Below are 18,062 nucleotides of genomic sequence, written 5' to 3'. Positions count from 1 at the left end.
CCTTATCTCGAATTTTTCTGTTAATTTCCCATTTCTCGCTATCCTGGCGGTCGGTGTGTTGTAGTTGCCTCGAACCCTCTTGATGTATTTATCTCAGATGCCCATCTTCTCGAGTGTGCGGAAAAGCATTGACCACTCGAAGCGATTGAAAGCTTTCTCCGCGTCTATCGCCAGTAATGCTGCTGGGGTTTGCATATGTCCTATCTTTTCTATGATGTGGAATGTCCTTCTGATGTTGTCATGTGTCATCCTGTTGTGGATGAACCCTGATTGGGCATGGTGGATAAGGTGGGGAAGTATCTTCGTAAGCCTGTTGGCCAGAATCTTGGTATATAACTTAGCGTCCAGATTAATAAGTGCTATCGGACGGTATGAGCTTGGGTTCTCTGGATCTTTCCCTTGTTTATGGAAGACCAGAATTTTCGTTTCAATCATTGTCTCTATGATGTTGCTTGTGTCCATGAACGAGTTATATAGTTCCATTAGTGTTGGGATTAGGTAATTTGCGAATGTTTTATAAAATGTAACAGTGTATCCACCTGGTCCCGGAGCTTTGTTCTTCGGTAACTCCCGGATTGCCCTCAGTATCTCTTCCTCTGTAATAGGATGGTCTAAATGCTGTTTCTCTTCCTGTGTCACTGTCGGGAGCGTAATGCCGCCCAAGTAGTTGGTTTGTTCCGTCTCTCCCGGGTTCTCTGATGCATATAGTTTTTGGTAGAACTGCATGAAGATCCTTCCCATTTCCGTCGTCAAAGTGCTCTACCGGCCATGCTCGTTGAGCAGGGCTTTTATGGTTTGGTCCTGTCTTTTCAGCTTTAGTTGTCTTGCCAGCAGTTTGTCTGCTTTATTTGCTTTAATGTAATACCAATGTCTCTGGTGTAGTGATTGTCTCTCCGCCCTTTTTGTTCTGGGCGTTTCCAGCTGACCCTGTATATGCCTGTACACTCTCTTTATTTTCGTAGAGTTGTTACTCGCCATTTCTTCCCGTAGTTCTTCACTTTTCGTTTCCAGGTCTGCTTCCGCATTTGGCACTTGCTTTGTCTCTGTGTGCCTTGAGTGCCATTATGCGTCCCCGTATGACCACTTTGACGACTTCCCACAGGGTTGCTTTGGTTGTTCTCGGTGTGTCGTTATCCTCCAGGTAGTCCTTCATGTGTTGTCTTATATCTTCTCGCATGACTGGGTCCTGAATTATTTCTCCCGGCAGAGTCCATCTCCAAAGACGGGATTGCTTTTGTGTTATTAGAAGTGTCTTCCATAGGAGGGCGTGATCAGAGAGTGATATGTTCCCTTTCTATACCTCCCTTATCTTCCCCAGTAGGCTTGCGGGGCACCATATATAATCGATTCGCGAGCTTGTTCCATGTACGTGCGAGAAGTATGTGTGACCCTGTGACTAGCCCCTGGTTTTCTGCCAGACATCTTCTAGGGCCAAGTTGTCCATGGATCTCTGCAGGGCCTTTGAGGGAGCTCCCTGCCAACTGGAGGTCTGTGTGGATCTGTCTTTACCAGGTACCCATGCCAAGTTGAAGTCACCAGCCAAGAATGTTTCCACCTTTGCGAAGGTTTCCAGCTTATCTAGGGTGTCCCTAAGAAATCCATCCTGCCCCGTATTGGGGGCGTATTTTGTCGCCAGGGTCAGTGGTATTTCTTCTATTCATAAATTCGCAAACAAGTATCTTCCATGTTTGTCTGGGAGGGTGTTCATGATTTGCACATTCATGGTGCTTGCAAAGGCAATCAGTACGCCTTCTTTTCTTTCCCCTATTAATCTATATACAAAAAAAAAATGTGACCCTTTATTAAAAATGACTAGTACACTATCATCCTATGTGAATAATAGAAGAAAGTTAATATAGTATCCCACAGCTAAACACACAAAACACCACATTAACAATAAAGAAGAAAATAAAGAGAATAGAAAAAACAAACTCATGTAGTATTTTGACTCCTTTTGCGTCTATTTAGAAAAACCGTAGTACTATAGTATGACCCAAGACCTATATTTAATTTTTTCAGTATTTAAGATCACATTAAAGACCTGCACAAATCTTACCTTCACAAGAGGGTCAAACATAGTTCTCCTGTGCAAAATAACACCATCCCAATTTTTGCAACAGACAAGAGGATTAAAATAAGTGGGCCCTTGTTTGGAGCAGTTAACTTTCAGTGAGATTCCTAGAGCGCGTTATTGGCTGTTGTGTTTGTCGTTGAAGGATAGACAGAGTTGTGTATCATTGTCGATGAGGTGGGAGAGGAAATAACCAAGATTGCCCAGGTGTTTCAGGATAGATATTAGAGTGCATGTGACGGGGTGATCAACTGTTGTTATGGTGCTTGCCATTCAAAGGTAATTAGAGCTGTGTATCCTCAGTGTAAGATGGGCAGAGGAGGTAACTGTGCCTAGCAGTGCAGAGCCAGGAAGCTCAGGCGTGGTCAGCACATTTGGCCTCGCCTGTATGCCTGGTGGTACTTCACCGCCTCCTGCAGAGTTTACCCCTTCCAGAAAAGAGCACTTGCATTTAAAAAAAAAAAAGACATGCAGAAATTATCGTCAGCACGTACAGGTGCTGCGTGCTGGTCCCCGATGTTGTTGTGCACCATGTCGCATTGGCTGGCCAACACCCCATGTATGCCAATCATCCGGTGCGCTGCTGCCTCAGCCTAAATTTGCTCCTCCTACACCACCCGCAGAGGACACTCAAGCTACAGGTGGGACTTTGTGTAAAGGTGCATTTTTTACAAATACAAATTTCACATGTTCAAGACTGTGCATGCGTGCGAGTGAGCGAATCTGTCCGTATGTGCATGTATGAGAGCGTGTGTGTTTGTGTGTGTGCGCGCGCGTGTATGCATGTGATTGTGTGTCTATAACCGTGATGCATGCTTGTGTTTTGTTGGGCTAGGGACGGTGTCCCACATCATAAAAGTTTTTTAAAGCCAATGTCCACATATAATGTGTTGAACATTGGCAAAGTGATTTATAGAAGAAATGCTGGGATGTCATGTGGTTGCAGCATCATTACAATGATGCTGTGCAGATGTGAAGTATTTCCATTGTACTGCAGTGGTTTAGAGTGTGAATGCTGGGCTATTGTAGTAGCATCAACTTTATGTAAAGTGGCCATGTGGGTGTAAAGACTGGAGGGGGGCATCTCTATTTGTGACCCCTATAAAGTTAGGGTAGAAACATAGAGCACACCAGCCAAGGTTCTTCTCTATGTGATAGAAATGGACCAGCAACCAAGCCAGATACTCGAGGGGGTTGATGCAGGCAGGTACTTAAATAGAGTGAATCCCCAAGCCCCTGCAAAGGAATGTCCACACACTGTTAAGTGATAACACAGATCTTTTATATAAAATAAGGTTCAAGTGCATATATACATCAATAAATAATACACATTTTACTCAGCTAACACTATCCTAATAATGATAAATATATACACATCTATATAGTAGCACAATACACTTCGGATTCAATTTAGAATGCACCAACTGCTGACAGCACAGGAATCCTAAAGCATTGGATACTGGCATAGATATTACTGTAGAAAGGTAGGTTAGACTAGGAACATTGGCAAGATGCTTTCTATAAGGTAGATGGGCAATATGGTCTCAGGATCCCCCACCTATTCTGTAAGGGGAAGGTTAAGGTGTACATCATATTGTACATTACAGCCCAGTCCAAATATGTTCAATAATGCTCTGCTTCTCTTTCTACACGACCCATTGCCCCAAAAGTATCTGGAAGCCAAGGGAAAATGGAATCCCTGACAAATCTGGGACCCCTCGATGATTCCTGAGGATTGAAGATGCTCTTCCTCGTCACAGTACCCTCAGTGCCTTGGCAGGTGCCTTGGCAGGTGAAGTGGTAGAGTTGTTTGGCTTTACTTAATGGGTACCCCTTGAGGATGGAACCCCTTTGGACGAAGGAGTCACTGGGATGTCCAGGTCAAAAGAAGTAGAGGATCAAGCATTGTCAGAAAGGCAGCATTTTCGGTCTTTGCAGTGGTCTCTGTTGTCAGGTCGTTACTCCGGCTGTGGATGTCCCATGAAGGTAAAACGTGCTGTGGACCTGAAAAGACCTTGCCGAAGAAGATAAGACCCCTGGCGGTCTTAGATGACCTTTGGTGGTGACAGGTGCAGTGGCAGAAGTAGGTGTCAGGTATCAGGATTTCGCGGTTTACTGCCTTTCAGTTCTTCAGTGCTGCAGCTGCAGCATGGACATCAGGATGACATCTGGTGACCTGACATGACCACTGGACTGGAGTGTGGACCCTCACCAAGTCTGGACACTCGGGACATCTTCTTTGGATTTTGGTGGTGGGAAATCCATAGGCAGACACTTTACTGCCGGCAGTGACCCTGGACTGACTCCGGCGTGAACAAGTGGATAGATGTCATAGCAGGGATTCTCCTTGAAGGATTCTTCAAAGATGTGTAACTTTTGCAGCTCCACGTGTCAAGCAGAACTATTCCAGTGTACCCCCTCTTCTGGATGATATTCAACTCCTTGTCTTCCATTAGTCACGAATACTCCTCTGGACCCTGGGTGACACAGATACATTTCTTGGCTTCGAGAGGTGCAGGTACTCCACTTCCGGACCCATGAAGATCCCTTCTCAGGATGGCAGGCACACAGGACTGGCTGCCAGGTACACAATATTGCCCCATTCCTCGGGAAGAGGTCACCTATCCTGGCCCTCTCTGGTTCACTCCTTGAGTGAGCACAGCAGTTTTAGGATTCGGTGAAGAGATGCAGCCGCAGACTTCTTCCTACAACTGGACTCCAGGATACAAGCTTAAGATGACTTCAGCTTCAGGTTTCTTGTTTGTGGGGTATTTTGACACATTCCAATGTGCCCCACTGCATCACTTTACAAAGGGTGAAAGAAATGGCTCAAAATGGATGCGCTGACTCCTGGGCGTGCCAAAATCTGCAAAACTGTGTTTGGGTCACAACCCAGGAAAGGCTGCACCGCTGCCACACACAGACAAAGTGGGGGTGAAAAACAGAGTTCTCACTGCAGGAGCATGCCAGTCGGTTCTGTTACATTCAACGTGGAGCAAACCAGCAGGATTGTGCTGAAAACCGAAAATGCCTTTTAAAATGTAGCTTTGCAAGCTTCCAAAGTGCTGTTTTTGCTGCTAGATCCATTTATTTTTCATTGAATCATTGAGATTAAAAGGGTACTGAAATGTCAGGATTCTCCATTATGGCCAGAGAAACCAGGCCTCATTGATTGACAGCAGTTCTGAAATGTATCTAAGGAAAAGGCAGTCCAGGAACATTTGTTTTCAGTTCCATGTGGAAAAATGGGAAAAATGTGGCTAAAATTGCAACATGTAACAATTTCAGCTGTACAGACAGAAACTTTAAACAAAGACTGAATACATGTATCCAGACTACAAAGAAACCCCAGCACTCAAGGTAAGAACTGGTGCTGAATAAAATGTGTATGAACTGCATAAGAAAATTGGGTTTAAAAGAACTCAGTTTAAGTTGTTTTTCCATGAAGAAAGTGCAAAATTGCCTGTTTTAAAAGTATGCTTTTGTGGAAAGGCTCAATTGTTTAAGAAATGTCAAAGGATTACTAATGTAAGAATCCACCTACAAACTGTGTTCATTTTGTATGTTTTAATGAAAGATGTAGGTAACTTAAAGTTAAAACCCAGTTTGCCGTTAATTACAATTCTGCTTGACAGTTCTCAGCCTGGGAAAGGTCAAAACTTTAGAGTGACACTCCACTGCTGGCAGGAAGGCTTAATTGCTGTGGGGAGGTTTCTCATACTCAGAATAACGGACCTCATCAGACTTTTGTCGGTGGCTCAAGCAAAGACAATGGCCGGCTTGAACACTCATCCCTACAGGAGAGGGGCAGGATGTTCCATTCTCTGGGAGTAGCCTTTTCATTGAACTTCAAAGGACTAACCAGTTGCTTACCCTTGTGAAGCAAGAAAAAAAAACCTGACATGGATTTTGAATTTAATTTGCTTATTTTGCCACAGAACTTCATGACATTTAACTTGGCGGCAAGAATAAGTAAATGAGTGAAAAGTAGGTACATATAAATTTGAACTCATGCTAGCCAGTTGAAAACTTGGTAGGATTTCTTACTGCGTAAGGAACAAAAGTTATGCAAAAACACTAATTGCGCCAAAACTATTAATGCTGTAAATCTAATATTGTGTACTCATGTTCTAGGGGTGATTGCACATATATGTACTGAGTTAGGAATTGTTAGGCCGAACCTTCATGATTAAAATGGCTAAAACTCAATAGAAAGACAAGACCAGGTCTCACCGAAGTAAATTTAACCCACAAAATATGTAATGTATGTGTCCGATTTCATTAGAGGGCATAAGTATATAAATGTGTATTTGTGGGAAAGTTACATTTTTGACCCAATAATTATGGGAGGTTCCCAAGTCACATCATAAAACATGACAACACTTTCTGTCATCCAACCAGCAAAAAGCAAGGCGGGAGCGGTGCCTTTGACCTATCATAGCCTGGTGGGTGTGGGTTGTAAGTCTGCCCCTACCATAAACTTTGTAATGTCACTTGGCAGGATAAATAGGTGAACCTCACAACACACATGACACCCTGATTCCTGACACCATCCTGATTTACACGTGACGCTCTGTTCTTGACTTCTTCATCTGTTCCTGAATTCATCATCTTGCTACTGATTCCAGATTTCTTTACCATGCCAAGGCCTCAGCATTTGCTGAACTTGTTTCAGCTAGGCCAAAATCCTGAACCATCCCAAACTTCAGGGAAGCAATTTTGATCCAGTCTGGCTTGCTACCATTAAGGCTTGCCTACTGAAACTCGCCATCCCACTGATCTACAGTGTACAGCAACCGGAAGGGCCAATCCAATCCAAACCAGTCCAGTCCAGTCGGAGGTGCCAGTCCAATTGACTAGAATCGCCCAGCTGATCCAATTCTGCCAGAAGTGCCCTGCTGCCTGTAGACCCGATCCGTGATGACTACAACCTGACGGTCCAATCTTAAATTACAGTGGACTGTAAGTATCAATAGGAATCCTAGTAACCCATAGTATATTTGCCTTGTCCTATCCCAGTCTATAACCCCTCCACACTTTAAATTATGAACTTGTAATAGTGTCACACCAATATTGAAACCTTGCTTTGATTCCTTGTGCTAGTGATAATTTCTTTAAAATCCTTTTGTCTTGTGAAATCTCAAACCCTTAAAATCATCCCGTGGGTAATCCGACTGAGTCCTCCAAGGCAGACACGGAGGTGCTGGGGTTGGTTTCCGCAGACCAATCTGGGGCTTACTGTGTTTCAAACTGGTAACCAGCCTGAATACTCTAGTTTGGAGCATAATTGTCATTGTAAAAACTGATTTTCCTTTTTCATTTTCGCGCCTTTATTTTCAAAAGCACCTCTCATTCAAACTTGTATAACCTCCTCAATTTTATAGCTAGAGACTTAATTACAACTCTGACATACACCTAAGACCTGTAGCTACCTCCAAACCGCATTCAGAAATATATTTGACCCGTTTTTATTAAAAATTACAAAGTGAAAATTAAGTGGGAATTCGCATTTTTGGAAAAGTTTCACACCTGTGTTTTCCCATTCGAAGTATTTCTAAACTTCCACACACTTCATTTTTTTTCCAGCCATTTTCAACTGTCATTTTAAAATTGTAAAAGATCCAAAAACGTTTTCTCTCTTATTTGGGGAGGGAAGATTGTATTCAAACCCTATACACTGTTCTATATTCCTGAATACCTGCTGCTTACTTACATCTGTGTAGAATTGCTTCTTTGTGAGTTGAGAAATTTGCAGGGGGAAATCTTAACCTAAGCGCTATCTTTCACCCAAAACTGTTCTTTTCCCTGTGTTTTATCTTCTGTATTGCAATAAGTGAATTCAACTGCCTTATTTACTTTCTGATTTGTATTTTCACCAAATTGGTGATTGCTGCCCCATATATATTCAAACATATGTTTGATTTGAATTTTAACTAAGTAAATAAATATTACCTTTACCAACCAGCCTGATTCCTGGTCCATTGTCACCTGGGGGTATTTTGAGGAGGGGTGTGATATGAGTGGTATATCACTCAGAATATTGAACCTACAGACACAATAAATAGGTATTTCATATGTGCATTGCATGCCTGGGTGTATTGCCTGATTGAAATCCTTAACATGTTACAGCTTCTGACAAGGATGTCAGTGTGAGGCCCCCTGTTATACTAAACATTCCCCATTCGCTCAGGCAGAGGCAGGCTCAGCCAGCCAATCACACACAACTGACTGCATTCATGCAGGCAGCACCTAATTAGACTCAGATCATTCCGGCTATTCACCAGAAACCAGGCACCCACAACACAGAATGTGGATTGGTGGCTACTCCCCAGCCTTTCCGTGCACCACCTCAGGCATTGTGTCACACAACCAAAAATAAGCACTGACAATACAGAATGCATATTGACTACTCACTCCATTCAGGTAGGGTCCACCATAAGGGTGTATACACAACAAGCAGCCCCTGGGAAGGCTCCAGCCAGTCTAGAAGACGACAGCCCCACAGCCATATATGGCCCTTCAACAATCATTCAGGAGAAGGAAACAGAGTCAGGGCTTCTCGGGACATTAAGAAACACGGGGTTAAGGCAAAGAAAACAAAGAGGCCACCAGTGGCCATCTTGCGTTTGTGTAGAAGTCCATGTATTCCTATGGCAATGCCTGAGTATCCCAAAATGGAGGCTACCTAGAGCCACTGTCACATTGGCATGTAGCTTCCACCAATCCATACCCTTCTCTGTGGGCAACACACATGTATCCAAAAACATACACTAGGTGTACAGCGTTATACCCCTACCCATTGGTGCCCTAAGTGTATCCCATGGATCTTTGTCCATCAAGAACAAAATGAAGAGCTGCCCTGCCAAGGGTCCAAACTGAATTCCCCATGGCAGAAAATAAGCAGAACACAGAGATTGAGATAGACGACATGGACAAGGAGGCACTGTCCCTCCAATGTGTTTCCAGCATCACAGTGGGCACTTATTGTGGGTGCATCTTCATGAATCTAATTTACAATGGTAATGCTGGCATATACTTCGTGTGAAACATCATGAACATGATAGCAAGTGACAATGCTGCTATATTTGATAGTCACAGCATCATGAGCATGATATATAGTGGGAATGTTGGCATATATTTTGGGCACAGGTTCATGAAGATTTACAAGTGCAATGCTGGCATTAATTGTGGACACAGCACCCAGAAAGTATTGCAGCACGATTATGCATTTATGACCTGTGGTGACCTTGCATCTATTGCATGGTTTCCTGTGTTACACTGTATTACAACTGGTGAATTTTTGGGATTTGTACCCCTTTTTTCATACAAATGTCCAATTAAATGTAGCATTTCAACCCATTGTTTCAGGGGGAGAACACCCCTGAGCCTCCTTTATTGCTTAAGGAACCCTTGCTACGCTCATTCACTTGTGCTAATTTGGGGGAGGTGTTCATGCTCCTCCACTGAAACTATTTCCCAGCCACCACAGACCATGTTTTATTTAGAATGGCAGTGTCCCCCTCAGGAGCCACCTGCACAAAATCTCTGTCACAGTTACCAAGAGGTTTTTGTGGCGATTGAGGATAGACATTAAAGAGCGTGCATCATGAATTCATGAAGGATTCAGAGGGTAAAGGGTCTAGATTAGGTCATTGTTATTATTCAGATAGTAAGGTTAATAAGCATAACAAGGAGGATGAACAGTGCTTGCCATTTCCATCCTGCAGTGAAACCTCGGGAAGCTTTGGTTTGCTGTGTAGAAGTCTGCACTTACAACAATAGTGCAAAGAGGAATAAAGTAATCATTCCAATAGGTTTTCATGCTGGATATCTCTCACTTGTACCCTTCCATAAGGGCTGTTATGGTTTCCCTTGTTAACCTCTCATATCCGTAGTGACATTGTTTTGGTTCCTTGGTCATTGTGGAAGCCACACTGTAGTGCAATGTCAAGGCAGTGATTGCCAAGGTGAGCCTTAAGGTAGAAAGCAATGATTTTCTGAAGGTCTTGAAAGAGTTTGAAGAATTGGGACGATTAATGTGTCTGCCATTGGTCACTCAATATAATTTGTCTTTTAGGAAATGTATGTTGGAAAGGCATGATTGATGTGTAGATTAAATGTAATTAAGATGTCTAGAAACTCTGTTGAGAATGGTGTGATGGGTGAGGTGTATTCACATTGACTTATGTGTCTCATCATTGGAAACTTCTATTGCTATATTTGAGAGGAAAGGGATAGTTGGTTCACCTTCTGGTTCAGTATCAGTTTAGAAGATGTAAGGGAAGGGAGTTTTGTTATCCTATTGAAGATCTATTTATTTATTTATTTATCTATTTATTTATGTTATAGTGCACATTAACAAGGCCCGTGGGCATGATAGCGCAGGGACAACACAAAACAACAGAATCACAGGACAGAGGCAAGGGCAGTCATGAGGGAATTAACTGAAATTAATGTTTTTTAGGTCATGTTTCTCGAAGCTAGTGCAAGCTCGCAAGTCGGGTGGAAGATAATTCCACAGCCTGGGTGCTGCGTAGGCAAAATAGTTCTGTGCTACACCAACCAACCTAGCCTTGGGAATAAGCAAAAGATTGGAGTTTTTGGATCGGAGAGCTCTCCTTGCCAGCAGTTGTTGCAAAATTGTTGAAATTCGATTAATGTAAGCAAATCCTTTTGAATAGTTTGGGCACACCTGCTATCCCTGCATGGGCAATATCAATATGGCATTGCCCTTTTTTGTTGCATTCAAAGCTTTGTTATGTTTCTTGAGTTGTTTTTGTAGAAGTTGGTGTTTTGAGTGCTTTATCTTGTTTGGTGAAAATCCCCCAGTTGGTTTTGTCTTGGAGATTTGATTAAGTAATGTGAAGGTGTTTTATACTTGCCATATATTTTCTTATGGTTGAAACCGGTGCTGAAGAGCCATCGATTCCTGATATTTCTGTCTTTGAAGAGTTCAGCAATTAAAGTTAATACAATAATCTGTTGATTTGCTTTGGAACAACTTGTGATTTTGTTTAAGCGGGTGTTTTAGAAAGATTGAACGTTTTTTGCAGAGCTTGACCAGTTGTGGCTGCTTGGTGAGTATTGTTGAACTAATCATATTCCTTAACCTATCTTTGATTTGAGTCTTGTTTCGAAAACGATTTGTGCTATATCATTGGCGTACTCTGATTTCCATTATATGTACAATAGAATATGGGATCTCCTTAGTTTGTCCAGAGACCATACATTTTCCTTCAGTTGTTTTACAATAGTTCTCGAGGTTTCAGGTGGAGTAATTATAGTTTGCTTTGATTATTTTTCTTAGATTTACCTAGATTTTCTTGAAATTATAGGCTTTTAATTCCTGAAGAAGCAAATATCCGAAACTCATTGAAGGGGTCACCTTGTTGCGATATTGCCTTTTATAATTTGTTCTATTTATTCCTTGTATGCATTTATGTTATGAACCGCTGCTATTTGATCGATGGAATAGCAGGGGATGTTTCTTGATTTATACTATGTTTTGACATACATTTGGAAAAAATGTTATGTCTTTGATAGGACTTTCGTTTTATGAATGTTCTTGATTATGTTTCTTTAAACATATGTATTAGCAGTATATGTGCTTACATCTAGACATAGGAACTTTTGTGTCTGTTTAAATAAGTGTTTCGTTTGAATACAGCCACATTGGCTTATTATAAGCTGGTTATTTAAATTGCTATACTTCATGATTGAAGGTACATTTTTTACCATTTATGTGAGCAACACCACTTCCATAGAATTATCTGTGAGCCGTTTGTAATTTGTCATATGTCACATGGCTAAATGCTTTGTTGTCACATAAGAGACGCCTGGACATGTTTTATCTTACATTTACCTGATCTGAACAGGCATGGATGAGGAGTGAGGGAATTCAGTGCAAATTATTCTCTCAGCCTTTGTGAATCCACTTATCCTTGCCAGAGATTTGCTACTTTATGGAAATTCACCTCCCACTCATTGCCTGTTATGGTTATGGCTGCCATTTTGCACAATAGTTCACCCATATGCAAATGGATGAATTTGCTGTTCGATTACATATTCACATAACCTTTATTTGCATATTTGCAGTTTGTGTATCCGCACATTCTGCACATGTGACACAAACATTGCACACCGGGAACTGGTAAGTCTCAGGCATATGCGTACATTGCATATTTTAAGGACATATACGTCAATGAAATCAAGAAAATACTGTATTAATAGAGCTCTTTGTCATTTTTAAAACACTGTTTTATTGCCCATTGCCTTCAAGGACCACCTGCAATAAACCTGTTTAATGACTAAGAACATAATGCCCAGGCAAAATAAATGTGAACATACTTCATCAAGTTAAACTTTTTCAATTGCTTTGTACGCTTTCTAAAATCTGTAACCTTCCTCCGTGGTTTAAGCCTTGTACTCGCACAAACTACACAAATGATGAGCCAAGGCTTCATAGAAAGGGGAAACAGGTGTTTGTCGATCTCTGTGAGCAAATCTGCCGCTGGGCCAAATAATTGTGACTAAATATTGCCCTGCTATGAAACAGGGATTTCTGAGCAATGTGTTGGATGCCTGGTTGCTTGATGGTTGGGACATAAGCTACAAGATCACCCTTTGTCGGAGACTAAGCAGTCTTTCCTGCATGCTGCCAGCAGGACTTCAAATGCCATTTTTGTGTTGGGATTCACTGTGGGGCAGTTTGCAGCCATCACCCGTTTCTATCTTCATGGATCATCCCTTGGAGGTTTCCCACCCCAGTACCCAACTGAGGGTTAGCAAGTACTGCACAGCCTTAGCTCAGAATAACCTGGGAGTTTATCCCGATCCTCTTAATGCGTCCCCAAGAAGAATGGAAGCATTTATTGATACTCCCATTGAGATCATTGGATTCGGGGTGTCTTCTGAAATCTCTAATTCAAGCTATTCACAGGTGGGCAAATCCCCAACCTTTCCTCAACGACGACGCTGCGTTCCTTTTGCTTCCTTGGGCATTGTCGCTCGAGGCCTGGTCCTATCGGGCCTGGACTCTGAGAATCGTTTGCGGGCTGGTCTACCCCTTTGCCACTTTCACTAGTGCTTTATTGCACAGGTCACATTGTAGTAGAGCTTTCTTTGGATCCATCTTGAGCCACCATTCTGCTTTGTCATCCCCTACTTTGCTTTTCAGGCCGTGCCTAATGGGGCAGCTCAACACTTGATCACGAAATCGGTTATTTTTGTGGGTGAAAAACATGCAAGGAGTTAGAAAAATGCTGGTCCGATCTACCGTTTCATCTGGCAAAACAGGAAATGCTCTTCCCTTATATTTGTACAGCTCTTTGTTGTCCATTCTGTGTTGTTAAACTCTCTAATGTTCAATTATTCTGTTTATGCATTAGCACTGCCATCATAGTGAGCTGCAAATATATCATAACGTAAATATGGCAAATATACCATCACATAGGTCGAGTCATCATATAGTTTTATTTTTAAGACCTTATTGGCCATTTTTGATTCATTTTACGGCAGCATAGGTTTGTGTTATTGAACAACTCTAATTGATGAAAGCTTGCCACAGTGATTATTACTATCCCGAATGTCGCACCATTTGAGGCTGAAGAGACTGGATGACGAGATCAATGCTGTGGACCTCCGACTGGTCACTAGTTAAGAATTTACAACTGGTTGCTCCACTATACGGTCAAATGTCTCTGTGCTGGAAATGAAAGGAAACCTAGCAGGAGACCACCATGTAAGCCATTTGGTTCTCAGCGTATTTAAAGAATCCATTGATCAACCTGTCAAAAGAAACTGCTTAGTTCATTATGTGAACACAATCGTTGAACATTGAGTAGCTATGGAGGGCAGGTTTAGCGCTTAATTCGAGACAAAATTCATATCGCTGAAAAAATAAATTAAAAATGACAAGTTGACCAAGTCTTCTCAGGCAAAAACTAATGTTGCCAACAAATCTAGAGAGACCATTGACCTCCCCAGGGAAGAGATCCATTATGATATTCAAAAGTGTGCCACTATTCGTCAGGATTTGCATGTAACCATTAAGAACAATGTTTCTAACATATTTTGAATAAAAATGTTATATCCTGGCATATTTTGTCTATTGGACCATTCATGCACTGTTCCCTAATGCAATGTTCTCTCGTTCCAGACTATGATGTATGTGCAGAGGCTCCTTGTGAACAGCAGTGCACAGATAACTTTGGAAGAGTTGTTTGCACTTGTTATCCAGGATATCGATATGATCGAGAGAGGCACCGGAACAGAGTTAAGCCCTACTGTTTAGGTGGGTAAATGGAGGTGGCAGGTTGAGGAGATGGCGAGCTAAGAAGCTTAACTTTCAGCCCTCGATCACTAGATTGATCTACTGCTTAACTATGCTGTGCAAGTTCCATGCGAGCCAACCAGGAAGAGGATTTCTTCTGTATCTTACACAGAACAATAACATTGCATATTTGATATTTAATGAGGTAAACTACTGAGAAATAAAAATTAGAAGTGCTAGTTGCTTTTTTTGGCCTTTTTGTAAGGTACTTATTGCAGCTTTTCAGATGCGTGGCGTGGGTAATGGTGTGAAGTAGCAAATGCCCACAGGATTGTATCAATCCAATGACTTAAATGTCTCTATTTAGCTGCAGAGTTCGAATTGAAGAGGAGCTTTATGATGATTCTTCAGGATAGTCCTCACTGCAGAGTGAAACATCTTGATACCAATGGGCCTCATTACGAGTCCGGCGGTAGCCGTGCTGGTAAAACCAGCAGGCTGCCGCCAGACCCGTAGGGGATAACCGGCTCCGGACTTGCCAGAATCACCAGGGCATTACAGCCCCATTGATCTGGTAATTCCGGAGCCGGCATTCCGTTACTCCCCATTCCCATGGCTTCCATGGGAATGGGGACCGTGGAAACACTGGAACCACAATTAACAGTGCCAGTGTTTCCATTTCCATCTGCAGGTCAGACCTGGCGGGAGTAACGCCACCCGCCTGCAGAACACATAGTTTGCCGGGCCGGAGTCAACGGTGGCTGCGGGTTTACCGCCACTGTTGTTTCCCGGACCGGCAAACTCTGAATGAGGCCCAATGTCGTTTAGGTAGGGACCACCACATGCCTTTTTTAGGGAAGTTGGTTTTAGGTGTATGTCCTACTAGGTGAGGGTTGGTGCTTTGGAGCCGATTCATACAAGGTTATATGAGCATTGACACCTTTTGAACAACTAAAATGAAAGCAACTCAAAAGAGGTGTGTTAGCAGACTTCTTCCAAACATTAGGACTTTAAGCCACCGAATGTACTTCAGGCTTGCACTCACAAATATACAGTGTTGTCCCTTCAAACCCCTTCAGTCACTGTTTGTTTCTATCACTTGGTGAGAAAACACCCTGCTTAATATATTCTATCACTGACATTGTCAGTTGCCCTGAAGGATCAAAATTCTTCCTGCGTTAACAAATAGTAGCCTTTAGGATATTCTGGGTTTTACATTTCATTCTCTTCATTAGCGCCTCCTGAAGAGCCGACAGTCAATCAGAGTGCCAAGAATACAGACTGAAACCATCAGTAACAGCCCACATTCTATCTGGACACCCAGTTCCTCCTCTGCAGGTACATCTTTTTTTGGCACGTGTACTGAGCCCAATCTTTTGCCTTGGCCCCACCCTGCACCAGCCCAGGATCGCCCCCCCCAACACTGCCTTTCCCTCACCAGCACTTAACATGCCTCTTTCCATCACCCTCACACATCTGGTGCAGGATGGCTATGAAAATAGTGAAAGGAGTCGCCACAAGGTCCTTTCACTTTTTCCAGCAGCTGTTTGTGAGTGAAGTTTTTTTTTAAGGGAGATCAAATTCCCTTAAAATAACAGCTTTGAGCACACCATATGCTAATGGCATTAAAGGCATCTGACAGCTGGGGCTAAAAGGCCTTTATGGGACCAGCAAAGCACCCCATACCAGATTCCAAAATATAGTAATTACTTGCATACACAAAGTGGACTTGTGCTTGTAGCCGAGAATAGGGTGTTGACACAGGATTATCAATGCACTTTGTGGCGACAAGGAATGAAGAGACGGACCAAGTGGTGCCATAGTGATTGCTATAGACTTTTCTTAAATGAGAAACCAAGCGTATCTATCTCTAACTCTGAGTATTTCCCTACCTAAACTAAAGAAATTCTGGTGCTCGTCAGGAAGTCTGTATGAGTCAAAACAAAGAGGCACTGTCCCAGTCACAAATGCTCCTACTCCTTTGTCACTACATCAAACCACCATAAAGTTCAGCTACTGTTTAGTAATACAGGAGAATCACTCCCTTCTCCTGGATGCAATGCGTCCAAGCGCCTCCCGGGTTTGTTCAAAGCAAAAGTTCCATAAAATCACATACAGTTCTTGTGGGGCTGGGATAATGACTACCTTCTCCTAGCTGGTTCCCCAATGTCTTTCACAGTTCTTAATAAGATGTGTAGTTCTCTTATGAAGGTTCTCACAATATCAGGGTTTTGTGCATCTCTGGGTCTGCCCTCACTGGGACGATGAACCGTTCTTGGAGACCCTCTTGACTTTCCAGTATCACCATTTTGTGGAATTGGCCTTGGAACTGTATCACAAAGTGGTTTACGGGTTTCTCTGTTTCTTTATGGTTCATAGTCTAGTAATTTCCTGGCCACCTCCCAGACTTGTATGGGTTCCCGTTACCTTTTTCTGGGGAACCTTTCACTGGTTTTGCAAGGGTTTGCAGGACTTCTTTCTTCACCTTCTTCCTTTAGCAGTTCTCTGTGTCTCGCCTCTCTCCACCTCCAGTTATTGTGGACTGCTTAAGCATAGCCCTCGGACCACTCGGTCCCGCTGTGACAGTTACCACCCTCTCCATGGCCTCTCGCCTTCTTCTGATAGTCGCCTATACGGATCTGTCATAGGCGACGGTAGGCGGTCTAGGCACTGTTGTCGGACCACCCGGTCCACCCACTTCAGGTTTTGCCACCACCTCTCAGTCTTTGGAGGTCTATCACGCCGATTCCCAACCGACTCGAAAGATACTTCTCAGGTGTCCCTCTATTCCTCTTCTTAATCTCGGAGATGAGCCTTGTTGCAATCTCCAAAGGCCTGCATCAGCTTTCCCGGTTCTAATGTGGCCTCCTTGGAAACCTGGTTCTCCTTCTGGTCGTATCACAGTGTACAACTTGCAAGAACCACACAAGCTATTGCCGGATGTGTCGGAGGATGACAAAGTCCTTCTTTGCTCAGTTTTTCTTAGCAGGGATGGTCCCAACGTAAAGTCCATTCATTGACAGCAGCTGTTCTAGTCATTGTCCCGCTTGAATGTGGCAGTTTTGATCACTTCTCCATCTCAGTTCCTATATCATCAGGATGATTCGATGTTTCACAATAACATATGGTTGTGGACATGAATTTATACTGACACAGTTCAGGTACTATCGTCAGCCAACCGGTTTGGGGTTTAAATGGTTTGTGTCTTCCAATCACGTCCTTATCCCCAAGAGAGGAGTCCCTCTCCATGAGATCCTTTTCATGGGATCCTCCCGCGTATTACCATCCCTAAGGGGATTATTGCTTAGCGACCAGATGAATCCAAATATGAAATTCCTGTTACCCATGTGAGTGAAGTAATCCCATAAACTGGTTAAATTAATGTATGTTATCATCATCATCCTCATCATCAAGCTTTTATTCGACAATTAGTAATTTGCCATAATACATATTAAACACTGTCATAAGATCAGCATATACAATCGATAAAGTAAGAAAAGAAAATTAAAACCTACAATCCAGCAAGATCCAACATAAAACAGATGGCAGTTGCATGTATGTTTGTACTTGCACTTTTGGTATGTAGAAGAATCAGATATTTTTCTTTTTTATTATAAGTATGATTAACTTTGGCAGGTTGCACTGCTTCTTCCATAATGAGCTGCGTTTCTTATTCTGTTCTTCAAATAATGTAATATCCTCCTTTTTAAAAAATATCTA

General features: G+C 42.6%; 1 protein-coding gene across 1 annotated transcript in view; it reads left to right on the top strand.

Moving 5' to 3' along the window:
- CCBE1 (collagen and calcium binding EGF domains 1) overlaps positions 1-18,062 on the top strand; it is a 943,425-nt gene that overhangs the window by 686,621 nt on the left and 238,742 nt on the right. The window contains exon 4 of the mRNA XM_069627071.1: positions 14,229-14,363. Within this exon, the coding sequence (XP_069483172.1) occupies positions 14,229-14,363 (135 nt within the window). The remainder of the gene's footprint in view (positions 1-14,228; positions 14,364-18,062) is intronic.

This window comes from Ambystoma mexicanum, chromosome 6p, assembly GCF_040938575.1.
Source record: "Ambystoma mexicanum isolate Mex_15411 chromosome 6p, UKY_AmexF1_1, whole genome shotgun sequence".
Taxonomy (NCBI): domain Eukaryota; kingdom Metazoa; phylum Chordata; class Amphibia; order Caudata; family Ambystomatidae; genus Ambystoma; species Ambystoma mexicanum.
Note: the sequence above shows the minus strand (reverse complement) of the source record. Positions and strands in the feature narration are given on the sequence as shown.